Genomic DNA, 19,705 nt, shown 5'->3' on the forward strand with positions numbered 1-19,705 from the left:
TTTTTTTCTCACACAAAAATGAAACAAAAATATTTGCTCATCATTTATTTCCTTTACTCAATTGATGAATATTACTGAAACTATTATGAAAAATCAGTTCACAAAGCTAATCAACTATAGCAGTAACTGTGTCCGGGCATACAAAGTATTCCTTAGGCAACATGGCAGTTACTATTGGGCATAGCTAAACTTACCCTCAACATCTTCATGTACAAGGACTCACATTTTACAATATTCAAAACTGTCAGATCTGAGAGTGAGTATTCCTTAATTTTATGTTTTTAAAATTTATAATTAAAGGGAAGAGATGTCATGTATTTCAGACACATTGTTGTAAGAACATAATGCTCTTTTCCCACCTTCCCACTGTCTCATCTCTTTTCTATTTTGCTTGAAATTTTGTGATAATTTTAACTTATTTTAAAATCATAAGTTTAATCCTCTAGTAAAAAAAGAATTCAATTTACAAGGTCTAGAAGGACCACTGTTCGTTAGGAGTATAGATAAGTGCTATAAACAATAATCAAATGTTTTAAGATTAAATTTTCTTCCAGTTACTTACAAAGACAAGTGTGAAATTATGAATGGCTAATGTGTATTCCCTTTGACACTGAAGTAATAATAGGAGTTTTATTGGTGACAAAGTTCTGAAGAATTTTTTTTTTTAGTTTAAAAATCAGGAAGAAATGGAGGAGTCTTGGAAAATGAAAACATTTACTATTTAATATATATATGTCATTTGTCTTTGATAAAAATAAGTAGACCTCTTATTTATCTTTAATGTCTATGTTCTCTAGAATGAAATTCCCAGTTTTAAACATCACAACAAAGCAGAAAAATTTTATGTTGAAGATTCAAAGGATCCCACAGTTACATACCTCAAATTAAACTCACAGCTCATTTCTGCAAAAACATGAGACTAAGACACAAAGATACACAAAAATATAGGAACATTTTCAAAATTGTAGTAATTATAGGTAACATCTAAATTGTTCATCTACAAATACTGAATACTGATATTTCTTAAGCAGCAACAATTTCTTATGGTGCCATGGTGTTACTGTATTATTTGTGCTCTAAACAGCCTAATGAATAGTGAAGGGTGTGAGCTATTTACCCCTGATGTAACACAGAACTTTACATAAGGACCCCATGATCAGTGATCCTTCGAATAGTAGATACGGCTAACAACTGGAGTTTGAGGAAGATAGAAGTCATTCAGTTAAACCTGTTTTACAGATGATTGAATCAAGAAAAACAGAAAATGTTATTTTTCCACATTCAAACACCTAACTGAGGCTAGAGGTCAGACTAGAATGCTCTGTTTTTTATTTACTGAAGTTACCTTGAAATGCATATTGCTCTTTGTCATCCTGAGATGCGCTCATAGGAGGAAGATTTAGTGCATAAAACTGAGCCATTATAGCCACTAATAATTAGTCAATTACTTCTCATTAAATTTGAAAAACATTTTGTATAATATTACTCTAATCTGGGTATAGACAGACAGAAAAATGACTAATGATACATATTTAGAAATCAAACAGAAAAATCTATTAATAGATTAATGTGTTGAGAATGAGAAGAAATGGATGAATAACAATAAATCAGAAAAGCAGATAGCAGATCCAAATGAAAACAAACACGAATATTTAATCATCATAAAGGAATTAGCATAAAGTTTATTTCGACTCAATAAGTTCCTTTTTATATTATAAAACTGTAAACTGTAGCAGTGTTATTAAGCTTGAAGATTTATTGGATTTAGTAATGTAAAGAGTCTTATGTGTGTTTTTCGTGACTTAACAGCTGGTTACATTTATAATTGTATCTTATTGACATTGCAGACATCTGCTAATGAATTGTTAATGAAAAAGCAGTTGCTTGCTTGATTCTAAACATTATAGACATGTTCTCCCACATTCTCAGCTCTGCTAACAAGGCCAACTCTGTTAGCTGTGCTATTCATGTTTCATTCTGATCAACTATATATGGTTAGTTTATTTACGCTTAAAGAGTAATTATAGTCTTCCATAATTTTTTTATGTGCACCATTTACCTTCATTGCACTTCAGCTATTTCACAAGTTAATCTGGGATCTAGCAAGTGAAACCAGGAGTGACTATACAGATATAAAAATATGTGATATTACTGAAAAACAAATGTACACACAGGCAAAACAAAATTGTTTCAGCTTGAATTAACTGCAATCATTAATTCATTGAAACTAGCTGTGGCATAAAAGTTCCTGGATTCTGGGCCTGGTGCGATAGCCTAGTGGCTAACATCCTCACGTTGCAAATGTGGTGGAATTCCGTATGGGATCTGGTTCGTGTCCCAGCCGCTCCGCTCCCCTTCCAGCTCCCTGCTTGTGGCTTGGGAAAGCAGTCAAAGACAGCTCAAAGCTTTGGGACCCTGCACCTGCATGGGAGACCCGGTAGAAGCTCCTGGCTGCTGGCTTCGAATTGTCTCAGCTCGAGCCATTGCGGCCACTTGGGGAGTGAAACATCAGATAGAAGATCTTCCTCTCTGTCTCTCTTCCTCTCTGTAAATCTGCCTTCCCTATAAAGATACATTTTTTAATTAAATAAAACAAAATAGTGAGTCTTCGTCTCCATGGTGTTGTCATACTTGTAGCAGGGGTATCAATGTGACGCTGGGGTGATGCAAGTGTGTCCAGTAACTTCCTGCAGAAATTAATTTAGCATGTAGATTTTTCCCTTTTATAACCAAAAAACCTTTTGAGAACAGGCTTTACAGTTGCTTGTTTTAATTGGTTTCTTATTGTTGCTCATTTGTTTGCTACTGTTTTGTTTTAGCATCTTCTTTAGTATTTGTCTAAGAGGACAACTGCAAGAAGTGACTTGTTGCACTATTCGAAATAATTTTCTTTTTCTAAATACATGTTTTGTCTCATATTCTCATTATTGTGCCACTGTTCCAAAAATATAAAATATTATAGTAATCATGGAAATGTTGAGGTTCAGAAACGTTCAGAGAAAATCAAAAGTTCCTGTTAAATTCTTCTAGCAGCTATGAATCTTAAGCAGATCTAATTTGGTGATTTTTTTTCTTGGGTCTTTTGAGCTTCTAACATTGTAGCACAAACTGCTTTTCATTTTGTCATACTGTATTTCAGTTACAACACTTCTATAAAAGCTGGTTCCTGAAAAGAGAGTTGAGAAGATCCCCAATACTTCATTGACACCATAAATGATGCCCAAGTAAGAAAAGCATAGAGAGGAGGGAAGAGAAAGATAAGTTGATGCAATTTCCATTCTCATATAAAAGATCCTAAAAGTGGATCAAACAGCACCTGGGTTCCATACTTCTCAGAAATTCAGTCATGACTCTTACCTATCAAGCTAACACAGAAAAACAGAAAATCAAGAGGACAGTTCCCAGGTTTTGCTGTTTCAAAATTGTATCAGGACACTTTTTTTTTTCTGACAAAAGGAAGAGCAAATGTTTCAGTTGTTTTGTGACATGTCATTTCGTGGCAGTGAAGTGTGTCAACCAAGTGTGAAACTATGATGATTTGATTGGTCTGTGAACTCAGAGGAGTCGGGATCTACTGGATTTGACATCACCCAAATGGTCCAGCAGATCCAGGTCAATCCACCACTGACCTGCAGATTAGCACTGAGCACAACTGTCCTGGAAAAGGAAAGGAAACTTGAGCACCATGCCTTTCGAGAAGGCAAGAAAACAATCTGACAACTTGATGTCCCTGGATTTGTTTCTATTGCTCAGGATTATTCTATTTGGAGGCATTTATGTCATCTTTTCAATTTTAGGGTTGTTTTCCCTAATTCTGTGAAGTATGCCATTAGTATTTTGACAGGGACTTTGTGTTGAATCTGAAAATTGCTTTTGGCTGCATGGAAATTTTGGTAATATCAGTTCTTCCTATTCACAAACATAAATGGACTTTCCATTTTTGTGTAGTTCATTCTATTTGTCTCTTTGATGTTTTGTAGTTTTCATTGTAGAGGTCTTTCACATTCTGATTAAATTATTTTGAAGTGAATTGTTTTTATAAATTCTTGGAATAATCATAGGAAGAATCTTCGGAAAAACTGACTTAATATGAAGAGGAAAAAAACATGGCTATAATGAGCAGGTGGAAAAGGAGCATATCTGAGGGCACAAGAGGAAGAAAGATTCTAGAAAATAGCTTCAAAGTGCAAGGTGATGGGAGGAAAGAAGAATATATAAAGTAGGCTTCCACCATGGTGCAGCTGTCTAGCTTCCACCATGGTGTGGCAGGGCTTGTGGGGGCTTGGGGATGTGGACTTGCAGAGGGCTTGGTGGAATGGGGATAATCACACTGGGGTATGCAGCCACCAGAACAGGTTACTGTATCTGCCTGCATACATGTGGGTAGGTCTTGGGGTATGCCAGGCTGGGCCAGATCATGACACCTGCTGGCAGACCAGGAAGGGCCACAACACCAGCCAGTTCACAGTAGTGCTAGGACTAGAGCCAGCTGGGCTGAGCTAGGCTGCAGTGCCTGCCTGCATGAGCTAGAACGGGGGCAGGCTACAGCACTCACCAGAAAACGCTGAGGTGAGATGGGCCATGCTTGACTGGGGGGTAGTGGGGGCAGCAAGGATCCTCCACTGGGCCACTCCTTCCACTAATGAGTGAGAACTGGAACCAGGGCAGACCAGGATAGGCAAAGCTACAAGATCTGTTAGTTTATATGTGAGCTGGTTTATGGAAAGAGCCAGGTTGGGATAAATGACTGTACCAATGGTGTATGCATGAACCAGAGTAAGTGCAGGCTGGTTTGGCTTTGCCACAGCATCAGCTGGCAAGTGCTAGGAATTGAAGCAAGTCTTGTCAAGCTAGACTGAAGAACCACCTGGAAAGATCTGGGACTGCAAGTGGACCTATCAGGAAAACTGTGGGTACCTCTTAGATAGGCTATAGTTCTCACTGGTGAGCATGAGAACCAGGGGTGGACCTGGCTAGAAAGGCGGTAGCACCCGCCAGCATACAGATGAGCTGGATAGTAGGGTCAGTTGAGTTTGGCTAGACTGCACCCATTCGTGCATACAAAATCTGAATGGGATGTGGATCTGACTGGACCAGTCTACTGCATATGCCAACATGCACAGGAATCAAGGCTGGGCCAGGCCTGGTGGCAGTTATTGGGGGTTGTTCCAACTGGGCTGCAGTTCCCACCTGTGTACATGAGGGGCTGAATGTGTGGTGGATAGGATTGGGCTGGGCTGTAGCATTCATTGGTTTGTGTAAGAGATGAGGCTAGAGACAGAACTACCCAGCAATTACAACTACCAGTGAATGTGTAGGTTGATGTTATTGATGGACTCAGCTGGACTCTACTGACTGGCTAGCACATACAAGAGTTAAGTCTGGGATCACCTCAGATGAAGTTTCTTTGGGGATCCTCCACCATCCACCAAAACTGCTGGACTTAGAGCTCCAATCATGGGGATATATGCAGGATTTGTGGTCTGATGGAGTGCATGTGTCAGAACTGGGCTTTTTCAGTGGCTAAGACAGAGCAGTAGATGGCATGACCAGATACACATAGGAGATATAGCAGTCCATTAGGGCCTACAGAGAACATCTACTACCACAGCAGAGGATGGAAGACAGAAAAAATTGGACAACTCTCCCAGCCAGGTGTTGACAGCAAGTATCTGCGCAAATGGAGAATCTAAGGTGGACTATGTCAGTCAATGGAACTTGGAAGGATTTCCTCATCCTTGGATTGGTGAGATCGACAGCATTTCAGAACTATCAGAACGCTCAGAGCATGCCCCACATCAGGGAGATGACACTGGGTTGGCACTCCCCAGCCCCAAGTACTGACGCAATTAGGATGCTGGGTGCAGCTTCTCCACTTCTATCCCCTACTCTTTACCCCAGATTAAGGAAGAAGCAAAAATTGGAAACAACAGTCTCATCTACTTCTTCCTAATCCTCAACCCTTCCCACCCTAATCAGTGGTCCATATGGGTATACACCCTTCTAACTATGTAAATATCATCCAAATTAAATCTTTTTTTAAAAGAGGGGGAAGAAAAAAAAGAATATATGGGGTAAAAAAGGAGTCTTAATTCTAACAATTGTTGGACTATAGCTGCAAATGGATACAGCTTAAGCAAGCACATTCAGTTGTAGATGGAGTAGGGAAAGAGACAAGGAGAAAAAGTCAAGATGACTTTTAGTCTGTAGCTCCAAACAGGGAAAAATAATTAAAATACTACTTTTCATCAAACCACCTGAGAAGCCTGCTAAAAGGTCTCACAGTAGAAATCAGGTAATGCTTCAACCAATTGCTTGAAGTCAGCCCTCGGTTATTCATGCTTCCGCATTATTTCCACAAGCACTCTCTTGTCAAGGATGACCTCAGTCACTGCTCCAAAAATTTTTAGTTGTCCCAAACACACACAAGCGGATCATATATCTCTTTGGAAATTTAATGAAGTCTAAAATCTACTCCCCAGAATAATATCTCAAATAAAAAATAAAATATGCAGAAGCACAAAAATTAAAGCACTTCTACTGAAGTAGTTATATGAATGTTCTTACACTGTGATAGAGAGATATACATGTTTTATGAATGCATTGAATAAGATCATTTTAACATAGTGGTAATCATTAACAGTGCTTTCATATTTCTGCAACAACTTTCCACATTATAAAAACATCTATGATGACATAATTGTTCATTCCAATGATACTTCATGCAGCCATATGAAATGCTGCATTTCGATTAGAGATTATGAAATAATAAATGTTCTTGTACCATCTAAGTTCACAGAACTCCTGGTTTCTTGGAGACTTCTTGATAGTCAGTAATCCACAGGTTAAGAACTTAATTCGTGCCCCCTCCTTCTCATGTCCACATTTATGTTTGAAAAAGGTTTGTTGCTGATGTGTGAAAATGAATTTTTTGTGAGAAATAATTAAGGAAAAGGTGTGAAGACAGATGAACAAGCTTTTATGATGGTACTGACTGAACAGCTACCTAAGTACTGTTCTGTAACTAACACTGAGTGGTAATATACTACTAGGAAATAGGTCAAGTCAATATATATTTTAGAATAAGCAGAACTCTTTGATGGATTGTACTAAGTGGTAAATGAGAATAAGGTGAAAGTCAATTGTGAACATGTTATTTCTACTTCATTCATTTTCTCCTCTCTCCACCTCTCTCCAGTCTCTCCTCCTTGCACCCCAGATTCATCTCACTTCTTTGATGACTGGTATTCTACACAAACCATACAATCACAAATAGATAAAATCATAAAAGATTGATGAACACTCAAGGATAGTGCAAACCTGAAAGCTAGCATCAGGAGTTTACATGTGGGACATGTTGAGAAAGGGCTGACCTGATACGGAATCGGTGCAGAAATCTTGACCAGCCTCTGAGTGACTACGAGGGTGCACTTCAGTGCTTAACCAATTTCTCAAAAGTAGCCTCTACCATCAAGAACTCCCATGAAAATTAAACATTTATTTTCTGTTTTCAGAAATGTGCTAGATAAAAAATCTGATTTGATGCTATAACATTCTGATTTTAATTTTGATGACTTCCTGAAAAGCACTTTATATAATGTCTCCAAAAAGACATTTATTTATATTTTCAAGAATCCACACAAAACCCTTCTGCCTATAGAAGAAATGTTTATTAATATATTTCATTTAAGCTGAGTAGCTGAAAATTAATTGCCATTCATATTCCCAGTCAATATTTCCAGTAAATCACATTATATAAAAAATTAAAACATTTCACTACTATTACTGAATAGAAAAATGCAAAAAAAAATACGTGAAATTAGTTTAAACTTCACAATCATGTTTATTTCATTTGAAGACATTACTATAGTAAGGCAAGACACTAACCTATTCAACATATTTTATTTATTATTCTCCTCTTCCATGCAATCTTGAAATACATTTTAACATAAAATTTAAAAATCCCCAAAATATAGTACTTCTTTGAAAAATATAGGCACACAAAGCACATAAATGCATTAATTAATAATTGGCACAGGTACAGTATTTCAACATTACTTAACAGTAAGTAAATTGTCATACTCTATTATGGTATAAAATCATGCTGTTTATGTTCAAGTAAGCACTTCTGTTTCCCTTTGTAATGCTTGAGCTCTCCTTAATATATAACACTCAGTAACAAAATTACTAGTTAATATTATCTAACAACAAGCATTGTTAAATGAGTTACTGATGCTTTTGTTTCATTTTTGAAATATTATCAGACACTAAATATTTTATAAATGAAGACACTTGCTTAATAACCTTAATGTGATTATTCATTTTTGCACAACAGGAAAATTTATGGACCAGAAAGCAGGCCCACAACAGACTGACCCTAGCTAAGTGTTGAACCCATGCCCCTCCACCAATAAATCTCCAACTTTGATGGATCTCCAATGTCCAGCGAAAGCATGAAGTAGATTAGACATTCAACAAATAATTACCACACTCAGGATCAGGGACTTATATTTGAAAGCAACAATGATAAATTTTATTTAAGGATAAAATTGAGGCAAAAGTCAACTTCTGGCTTAACCTTTATTTCTAATGAGAGAAACTCCATTCATCTCAGGCTTCTTGAAGTAATGTGAATCTGTGATATGTTTGTAGAATTCAGTCCTACAAATCCCTAAATTCATGTTCACAATTCTGATGATATATTCAGTCTCTTGTAAAATTCGCCTTTAAGTTTCAATAAATTACCAGATGGGTCTGTGCTCTCAAATGGGTTGTAAAACACTGTACTAACTTTTACCAAAATGGTACTCACTTCTCATCCTAACTTCTTATTTTCCTAAGTCTAGGCTCACTGACTTAACAAGCAAATTTAAAAGCAAACTGATCATAGCATATCTCCAATAGAGGACAACCATTCATTGCACTGAATATCTTGGAGTAGTTTTCCCAATATTGAAATACTGGTTACTTAGTTTTTTCTTCATTGCTCTCTTCACCTCTTGATTTCTCAAAGTGTAAATAAGTGGATTCAAAAGGGGAGTGAAGATAGTATAGAAAACAGAGAGAATTTTGTCCACCAGGAAGCTTGCAAAAGGCCACACATAAATGAAGATGCAAGGACCAAAGAAGAGTAACACAACAATGAAATGTGCAGTACAGGTAGAAAATGCTTTGGATGACCCTGAGGAGGAGTGATCTTTGATAGTGACGAGAACAATGATGTAAGAGGTGAGCAAAAGCAGAAAACTCACAAGAGCAATCGCACCACTGGAAGAGATCATAAAGATCCCAAGAACATACATATCTATGCAAGCCAGCTGGATAACCAAAGGAAGATCACAGAAGAAGCTGTCTATAACATTGGGACCACAGAAAGGCAAATAGAGAGTAAAAATTAACTGACTCATTGTATGCAGGAAACCCACAGCCCAAGAAGTTAGCACAAGCCCAACACACACTTTTTGGCTCATAATATTTGGATAATGGAGAGGTTTGCAAATGGCTATATACCTGTCAAAAGACATGGAAATCAGCAGCACAATCTCAGTCCCAGTGAAGAGGTGCAAAAAAAAGATCTGTGAAATGCAGCCCTGAAAGGAGATGGTCTTACTCTCAGCAAAGAAGTCCAGGATCATCTTTGGTGTGGCAAAGGAGGACAGACACATGTCAATGAGAGACAAGTTGCTGAGCAGGAAGTACATGGGAGCATGGAGCTGTGAGGTGCACAGGACAGTGAGCAAAATCAGGCAGTTGCCTATCATGGTTATTACATAGAAAAGGGAAAACACCACAAAGAAGAAGATCTGGAGCTCATGAGAATCAGTGAGCCCAAGTAACACAAACTCGGACACTCTGGAACTGTTGAGCATCTCCACCGAGGTGCAGACTCTATATTAAAAGAAACAAAATCACAGAGCTGGAGAAATTTGATATTTGTACAACTTCCTATGAAAAAATTATTTAACAGAGCATGGTTACCTAGAATGCAATTAAAAATACTAGCAGTAAAAAATGTTCTTTTTAGACACAATTGACGATTGCCATCAGATAACAGTTGAAAAGTATGATGTGTGCAGATGCTGCTCAAAACCAAAAGGTTGTCCATGTCATATGGCCACATGATAACACAAAACCAGATACTGCCTAAGAAGACACAGCATGCATATTTACATAGCAAGCTTAAAAAAGTGTGTGTGTTCCCCTGAGTACAGCACATGAATTAAAATACGAATTGAAATTTTAAAGGTTTTCTTATACAAAAGCATGATATAATATTAAGTCAGCTGTTAGTGAACACTGGATTCATTTGACACTTGACTTTTTTCAGGAGATTCATACAGTGCCCTGTGTGAGTGACAAATCGCCTGCTTTCTAACTACTTAATTCTGTAAATGACCAGAAGACATTCTTTTTAAAAGTGAAATATTCTCAAAGTTCATATTCTCCTAAAAAGACTTTTTAAAATAGACTCCTTTCTTTGATTGTGTTTATGCTATGCAAACATTGCTCATTATTTTAAACTATTAAAAAATCATACATAAAGACTCAGAATCATTTTTAAAATTACATTTACAGTGCTTCCTGTTTGACAACCTTTACTTCCATATGCTATAAATGCCTTTGACAAATAGTAGAAAATGCAATACTAAGCAAAGAAAATAAGTTCTAGCAAGTGACAGCTGATTTTGCAAGTAGGTTTTGTTTACTCACCCCAATAACTAATTTAAGCCTTTGACTATGGAAGTTTCAGCCAAGGTACCTGAAAAGTTTTCCAAGTTATTAGGATATATTCTGGATTAAAGTTAATTCAAAAATTAATATAGTTTAACAGTTCTGGTATTTAGACATAATTTGAATATCATCAAGATCATTTCTGTTTTTAGGTGTTTGTAAAAATTTCATTGTGTGTAAAACGAAATGGCTCCTATTGTATATTAGATTATTTGAGAATGCTCAATTTGCACATTTGAATATTTTGTGTATTTATACTGGTTTTACTTATTAATAGATAATATCATTACATTGAATTTTACAATGCAACTTATCTATCTTTGAAAATCTGATTTTGATTCCTTATAACTTATGTATAAGCATTCTCTAAGCATTCTGAAAGGATTAAAATTTAAATATGTCATCAAAGAAACATGGTGGACATACTTCAACAAATGTTAAATGCCAATATACTAACATTTATGTTATAATTTTATTGATAGGAACAGAAATTAATGAAGTCATTTTCATTGATTTGGAGAATTAGCAAATCGAAACAGAATCTATGAATAAATTATTTAGCTTTTATTTTCTCTCTACTCACTAATTGCATGTGATCTCCCAAGAACTGTATGAAAATAAATAATATAAAGATAAGCATGCAGGCAAAACCACTGCGTGCAACACCAGCATCCTAGATGACCCCTGGTTTATACCCTGGCTGCTCCACTCCTGATCCCGCTCCCTACTAAATATCTGGGGAAAGCAGTGAGAGACGGCAAAGTGCTTGACCCCTGCCACCCACACCGGAGATTGGGAAGAAGTTCTTGGTATCTGGCTTTAACCTGGCCTAGACCTAGCCATTATAGCCTACGGGGAATGAACCAGCTAAAGAAAATGGGTGTCTCTCTCTCTCTCTCTCCCTCTCTCTATCTCTCGTCTCCCTCCCTCCCTCCTGTGCCTCCCCCTCTCGCTGTATAATGCTTTCAAATAAATTGAACATAGGAAACACACACTATAAAAATCTGAAACTACTAACCATAGAAGGTCAGTACACACATAGAATTAACTCTTCTATCAGTTACCAATTCAGGAAACAATGTTTATTAATATTTATGCTATTTTCTCTGAATTAGCCGATGTCAGCTAAGTGCCATTTTCAGCTAAAATGTCTCTCATGGTTTGTAAGTCAAATAATAAGTTTTACCTAACCCACAATAAAAATTAAATAACTATCAAATGCAATTTTAGCTTCTTTTATATATAACTATCAGAAATTTTCAATTAAATTCACATTCTGCCTTTAGGAAAGATCCAAAGCAATTGCTTTGATGGCAAATTTTACAGTCTGGTTAGAAGTAGAAAATCAGTGAAAGAAAAACGCCTTCTGACTCATTTTTATATTACTGCTTTGACAAGAAAAATTCCTAAAAATGAATTAAACTCTGCAAATTATAATATGTAATATATTAATATGTTTATTAAATATCTAATATAATTTATTCTATCATTCCATCCTTAACTCACTCTAATTATAACCTTTCTCACTATTTTCTCACCAATTTTGTATTACTGTCAGCAAAATTTCTCATGTAATTTGACTCATGCTTTTATTTGATAATTATCTTCAAAATTGTCCAAACAAAAAAAAATCCTTGGAATTCTTAAAAATTGAACTTTTGCCCAGGGTTGGAATACAGTTAAATTTTGGTTGATCTCCATCTTCTCCCAATACTTTCTCCTAGATGTGGCCTCTTGGCAGAGTTAAGTTTGGTGATCTGTTTAAAAACTCAAAGCACATTTGCAGTGTAAACTTAGCTGGCTTTCACAACTCCATATTTAAGAATGCTGTTCAGGAATAATCAGCTTACTTTACTTTAGGAGTAATAATATTGTATAATAATGCAATTCTAATCTAACTTAAGGAATTTTAACTTAAGGAATTTTAAAAAGACTGTTACCAAAATAATTTCATCCTTGTAGTTTTTAATATTTTTAGATAATAAAAATATTTATGTTAGAATTAATAAATCCCATTTTATCATTTTAGTTATTTCTATTTTCTTTGCTTATAAAATTAACAAATTTTCATCAGTAAATTTTCCTTGAAATCAATAAATTACATCTTTCTAAATTCTTTTCACAAGAATGATGTAAGTTCCTTTTACATTAAATGCATTGAAAACTTTCAGCTGCAAGCATCTGAATATTTCTTCTATCCTAACAGTAATTTTTAATGAGAATAATTTTATATCTATATGTACAGCCATATATTGTAATAAGATTATATTTATGTGTATCACCGTAACTAAATCATTGTCAGTTTTTCCCTCAACTCTGTCTCTAGGAAGACAGTTCTGATTCCTACTTAATAGAACTATCTACCGTTAGATTTCCAAGTTATCTGTACTTTTTCTTTATTATGCATCATTTCTTTTGCTTTGTATAATTATTAAATTAACAGGTACTGTATATTTGTGCTACATAAAAAAAAACCACAACCAATTCGTAAAATTATTCCTGTTAGATTCAGTTTGTAACCTACCAGTTAGCCATACAAGATTGCAAGCACCTTTTCCTGATACTTGCAAGCTCACTGAAATGACCGAGCTCTTTTGTAAGAACCAGAAGCATGGAGTATGATGATATACCTTCTTCTGCCTTTGTATAAGAACTCTTAGCAGGCAGTGCCACACAGGAGATAGGGGATTGGAAAGTACCATCTATTTGCAGAGGGAGTTGTTAAAATTTTGAACTGCTTTTCACAGAATTGCAACAAGCACTGTGGCGTGTGTCTTTGCTATTTAAAGTGAATAGGCATGTCCATAATAAAGCAACATTCATTAAAGTGGCCTAGAGGAAGGGTCATCTCCCTGGAGGATACATAGACTATCAAGTTATTTCTTTGAGTATGGAACTATTTCCATCTTTCGGTCCCACTGCCCCAAACCCCACAGTGGGAAAGTTATTCTTTAAGGTTATGATAATTTGTCCCTAAAGAACAGTTGCATAGGGTAAGCATTATGTATCAAAAAATGCTCATGCATCAAACTTTCTGATTGCACATTTAATGGTAAGGATTTAATCTAGCAGCTAAGCTGCCAGGGAAGATGCCCATGTCTCATTTTGGAGTGCCCAGCTCAGCTCCTAACTTCAGTGTCCCGCAAATACAGATTCCAGCACAACAAGATGGTAACTGAAGAGCCTGACTTCCTCCCACCTGCCTGGGAGATGGGCTGAATACATGACCAGCAGGTTTGACCCTGAGCAGGAGTCATTTCACACATCTGAGGAGTGAGTCAGCAGATGGGAGTTCCCTTCTTCCATCCTTCTCTCTCTGTGTCTCTGAAATATCCTTCTTTTTAAAATCAGTGCTAGACAAAGCAGGCATTTGTCTTAAAAGTGAAGATGTTTGTGTTCCGCAGCAGAATGCCTGAGTTAATTTCTGTCTGCTACTGTCCCAAATAAAACAAATAAGTCTCTTTTAGAAAATAGAAATGGAGCCAAATGGCAGCCTAGCGGGAAGCTCCAGCGACCATGTTCCTGCAGACACTGATATGAACAGCTGTACGCAATCACCTTCATAGGAGCTGCGGAAGCCAGAGCAGCAGCTCGAGACGGGGCCTCTGACCGGCTTTTGAGTCCAGTGGAGTTTGTGGTCCTGGTTGAGCAGTCCTTTATCACAGCCTGAATCATCAGTAGCTGACAGGTGCATCACCAACAGTGAGCCCACTGCAGCAACAGAAGAAGCTTCTGGAAGAACAGCTACAAATGATTCTGGATCACTAAAGCTAACCCTTCAATGTGCCTAAGATGGAATACTGCAACAAGCATCAGGAACACCGGGCAACCATGACCTGAATCTACAAGCAACATAACACACCAATTCCCAAATGCTCACAGAGATGAAGATTTCAAAGTAGTTATTTTAAGGAAACCTAACATGTAGAAATAATTAAATATGCTAATAGATTTCATAAAGAAATGTTATTCAACAAGATGAGGCAAAAATCCTACAACTTAAAAATACATGAAGTGGGCCCAGCACAATAGCGTAGTGGTTAAAGTCCTCGCCTTGCACACCCAGGATCCCATATGGGCGCCGGTTCTAATCCCGGCAGCTCCACTTCCCATACAGCTCCCTGCCTGTGGCCTGGGAAAGCAGTCGAGGACAGCCCAAAGCCTTGGGACCCTGCACTGGTGTGGGAGACTCGAAAGAGCTCCTGGCTCCTGGCTATGGATTGGCTCAGCTCCAGCCATTGTGGCCATTTGGGGAGTGAACCATCGGACGGAAGAACTTCCTTTCTGTCTCTCCTCCTCTCTATATATCCACCTTTCCAATAAAAATAAATAAATCTTTAAAAACAATACATGAAGTGAAATTACAAATGTGATGAAAAGCACAAATAGTAGCATGGAACCAACACAAAAAGGAAATTGTCCAAAGATATGCTATTTGAAAATGCACACTCGAAAAAGAAAAACATTAGCAAGAACGAATAAAGCACATGGCAAATATGTGGCAGCAAAGAAAAATTGAAATTATTCAGATTACTTGGTTTCAAGAGGGGCTTGAGAATGACAAAATGATCAATGAAAAGCACTGTTAAGTAGCCAGCACTATGACATAATGAGTAAAGTGGCTGCCTGCTGTGCCAGCATCCCATATGGGCACTAGTCCAATCTCATGACTTGCTCCGCTTTCAATCCAGCTCCTTGGTAATGTGCCTAGGAAAACAGTGGAGGGTAGTCCAAGTGCTTGGGACCCTGTACCCGTATGGGAGACCAAAAGAAACTCCTGGCTCCTGGTGTAGGATCAGCCCAGCTTCAGCCATTGCAGCCATTTAAAAGTGAATCAATGAATATGAAACCTCTCCCTCTCTTTCTCTCCATCTCTCTCTCTGTAATTCTCACTTTCAAATGAATCTTACAAAAAATAATTCAAAGAGATAATGATGGAAAGCATTCCAAGCCTAGAGACATTGGAAGGTCAAGTTCACAAGTCAAATTCAGCCCAACCAAGACATATTTTAACAATGCACAAAATCTATTCTCTTAACACTAATAAAAAAAAATGTAAAAAAAAAAAAAAGCCCACTAGTTGTGATGTTGGCTTCCTATATGGGGTGCTGATAAGAGTTCTAACTGCTCCACGTTTGATCCAACTCTCCTTACAGCAAAGCCATTTTTGAGATTTGAAAGATTATAGGTAAAGCAGTGGAGACACCAGCCAGCTCCTAAATGGAATGCCAGCATCACAGGTAATGGCTTTATCTGTTATAACACAATGACAGCTCCACAACACAATGACAGCTCTTAATTCATTTATTTAATATTTACTGAACATTTCTATTGAGCCAAGCATGGATAATGTAAATAAATCTCTGCTTTACTGAAAGTTATGTGTGATGTGGAGAAAGACAAAATAGGTACATCAAACATATGGCATGTTACGTGCTGATCAGGGCTAGAAACAAACAAGAACGTGAAATATTGAGGGGATGGGTAGCACATATCAAAAGGTAGTCAAGGAATGTCTCAACATGGAAGATGACATTTCAGGAAAGAGCTAACAGGAGTTGTAAAATGAATCATACCAATATCTCAGAGAGGCACATTCCAGAGGGAACAGTAAGTCAAGGATTTAGGGGACAAGTTAACACAAAAGTGGAACTGTGGGATAAGTGTAAATTCTTGGGCACAAGAGCATAGAACATATGAAAAAGGTGTAAGTACAGAGATTTTAAATATGCAGATGGAGTTTAAAACCATGAAATATGGGTAGCTAAATAGAAACTATCAAACACAGATAGATGGTTAGGTGGAGTGAGCTGTGCCACGTGCTGCTCAGAGGCCAAACCCAGTGAAAACTGAAGAAGAAACATGATCACAGACATAACATGTTATACTGGCATGACTGTGTGATCTGGATGGAAAAGAAACTTGAAGCAGTAAAGACATGCCAGTCTTGAAGCCTGCCACCGCATGATCCCAACTAGGTGACACTCCAGAAAATGCAACTCTACAGAGTAACAAAATCAGTGGTTGCCAAGTTCTGATCAGGGGCCAGAGAGAAGAACAAGGATAAACAGGTAACGCACGAATTTCTAGAGCAAAAACTTCAGTAGGATACCATAATGATTACAAGCATGTGTCAAACCCATGAAACCCTACAACAAACCAAGTGAACCTGCAGCAAACATTGTGACCTAATGGATTAAACCACCACCTAGAATAGCAGCATCCTATATGGGCACTGGTCATGTCCTGGACTGCCCTGCTTCTGATCCACCTCCCAGCTGATGTGTCTGGCACAGCAGCAGATGATGTCTCAAGTTTCTGGACTCCTCTCTCCATGTGAAAGATCTGACTAAAGCTTCTGGCTCCTGGCTTTGGCCCAATCCAGTCTTGGCTGATGAGGCCATTTGAAGAGTGAACCAGCTGATGGAAAATATCTCTGTTTCTATCTCTCTTTCTGTAACTATGCCTTTCAAACAAATAATCTTTAAAAAAGCAAACCTAGGGCCCGATGGCGTGGTCTAGTGGCTAAAGTCCTCGCCTTGAACTCCCCGGGATCCCATATGGGCGCCGGTTCTAATCCCGGCAGCTCCACTTCCCATCTAGCTCCCTGCCTGTGGCCTGGGAAAGCAGTCAAGGACAGCCCAAGGCCTTGGGACCCTGCACCCGCATTGGAGACCTGGAAGAGGTTCCTGGTTCCCGGCTTCGGATCGGCGCAGCACCGGCCGATGCTCACTTGGGGAGTGAATCATCAGATGGAAGATCTTCCTCTCTGTCTCTCCTCCTCTCTGTATATCTGACTTTGTAATAAAAATAAATAAATCTTTTTTTAAAAAAAGCAAACCTAATGTCAATTATGAATTTCCTTTGTTGACAATAGGTTAATCAGCTACAATAAATTCAGTACATCAAAGCAAGACGTTCATAACAGAAGTGGGGAAGGCAAGGGAGATAGTGCAGATGGTGTACTTCAACTGACGTGGGGAATATCTGGCCTATGGGTGGTATTAGTTCTGGCCCTGTCACAGCAAATTCAGGCAGAACTCAAAATGCAATAAATCTATAGCATGCTAATTGTTAAGTTGACAATTCTATATGCCCCATGAATAATGTTATAAATATCCAAATAGCTATTGGCAGTAAGACGGTTCCCAACCCCTGAATGGGAATAATTGCACGTGTTCCATTTGTTTTGTAAACATGACATTGCTCTCAGAAAGGTTTATTGTCTTACAATAAAGGATAAACAATTCCTGAAGAGCTTTGCTGTGAAGAGGAGGAGATAAGTGAGGTCACATAGAGGTGCAGAAAGGTAGCTAGGAGGTTTTACTTAAGGTGAAAGGTATGTAGTTATATTGAAGGGAAAACTCAAGAGGGAGGATACATGAATGCTGCAGAAGAAAGGACTTACCAGAGTAATTGCCTTAAGTTGGAAGGAGATGGAACCAGGTGCACAGGTGCAGGGGCTGATTTACAGGGACAGTATCAGGACACCCAGGCCCAGAAGAGAGTAAAGGAAACTCAGTCACAGGTGCAATGGACAAGTGGTTGTAGCGATAGGAGTTTGATGAATATTATTCTACTGCCTTCTCAGTGAGACTGACAGCAAAAACATTAAGACTGAGAGTGGGAAACATTGTTGATTACGATCACGTTCTATGCTTTGTATATTATTATATAGTCTGAGTATTACCATGCCCAGGATTTATGTTCATAAACAACTTTATCTTTGTCAAAAGCAAACCTGTGGGTTTCAGGTTTATTTTCAGATGTGCCCAAGAGATATTGGAATTTGGATTGTCTTTAGACAAAGAGGTATTAGCAGGAGAGGTTCCACTTTTGCCAGGGGAGAGATTTGGTAAGTACACAGTAGTTCTGAATCATTGTTGAGACCTTGAACAAAAGTAATGATGTTGCTCAAACAACAAATGGCTAAGATTGTGGTAAAGCCAGCTTCTGTGACAGCCAAGCTCTCCAACATTGTTCTGGGAGTTATTCATGGATGTCTGGCCAAATAATTTGTTCTTCCAGAACTTTCAGCCATTGTGTGAGCATCCAATTCCCTACATTAAATCATGTGTTTTTAAACATAATTGGAATGGATTCTGCTATCGAAAACAGATATCTGATTGGTCTGCTAAAATAGTGTTTTATTGGACTCAGAATAAACACAAGCTAAAAATCATAAAAACCTTCTAAGAGTAATCATAGAGCTGGAGAAAAGAAAGCTAGACAGGCCCATGATCTTTTCCAATTAAAACAACCAGCTTTTTTGCCTCCTCTGTCTAATTATGAAAGAACAATTGAAAGTTTCTTTCAAAATATATTTAGGTATATAATCTATTCCTTTCAGCTTTTTGATACCTGCATAAGCTCTCTGCCATTGATGAACCTGCAACAGAGGTATCAGATCGCTTAAAGTTTTAGAAGGCCCTTTTTACAATTACAATAAAATTTAAACACTTCATACCCATTTTATGTGTTTGGGTATGCCCAGGATCTCCAATTTCAACTCTAGCCTACCCAACTTGGACAGTATTATGTTCATCAAACATTTTAGGTTTATTATCATCTTCAGGTTGTTGTACTTCAAGTTCACCTTATCTACATCGTCTACAGATGTTTCCATGATTGGCTTCCTCCCTTTGTCCAGATATCAGCCAAAATATCAGCTTATTTGTACAAAAAAAAAAAAAAGGTTGGTTTCCCCAAGCCAAGATAACTTTTTCAATCCACCTCCTTTGGAACAGTTTGTCTCCTGAAGGCATCTTGCTTCTTCTGTACCTTCATGTAAGTTTTAAATTCCCAGAAAATTATACATCCAAAATAACATGGACTTAGTCTGTATCATGAGTAAATGTTTCTCCAATACCAAGAAAAGATCTGCCAACCGGAAGGTATTTAATAAATGCAGTTTTTGGGAGATGAGTGCTATCAATTTCAAATGAAATTCTACAGACTTTTATTTTTTCCTTTT

At 37.6% G+C, this 19,705-nt stretch overlaps 1 protein-coding gene across 1 annotated transcript; it reads right to left on the reverse strand.

The window, feature by feature from the left end:
- Nucleotides 1-8,915: 8,915 nt before the first annotated feature.
- Nucleotides 8,916-14,406, reverse strand: LOC101521552 (olfactory receptor 4K2-like). The gene is made up of 2 exons (XM_058665393.1): nt 14,282-14,406; nt 8,916-9,888 (listed from the first exon to the last, which is right to left on the reverse strand). The coding sequence occupies exons 1-2, from the start codon at nt 14,404-14,406 to the stop codon at nt 8,916-8,918; spliced, it is 1,098 nt and encodes a 365-aa protein (XP_058521376.1).
- Between the last annotated feature and the right edge of the window lie 5,299 nt (nt 14,407-19,705).

Source organism: Ochotona princeps, chromosome 6 (assembly GCF_030435755.1).
Source record: "Ochotona princeps isolate mOchPri1 chromosome 6, mOchPri1.hap1, whole genome shotgun sequence".
Classification (NCBI taxonomy): Eukaryota; Metazoa; Chordata; class Mammalia; order Lagomorpha; family Ochotonidae; genus Ochotona; species Ochotona princeps.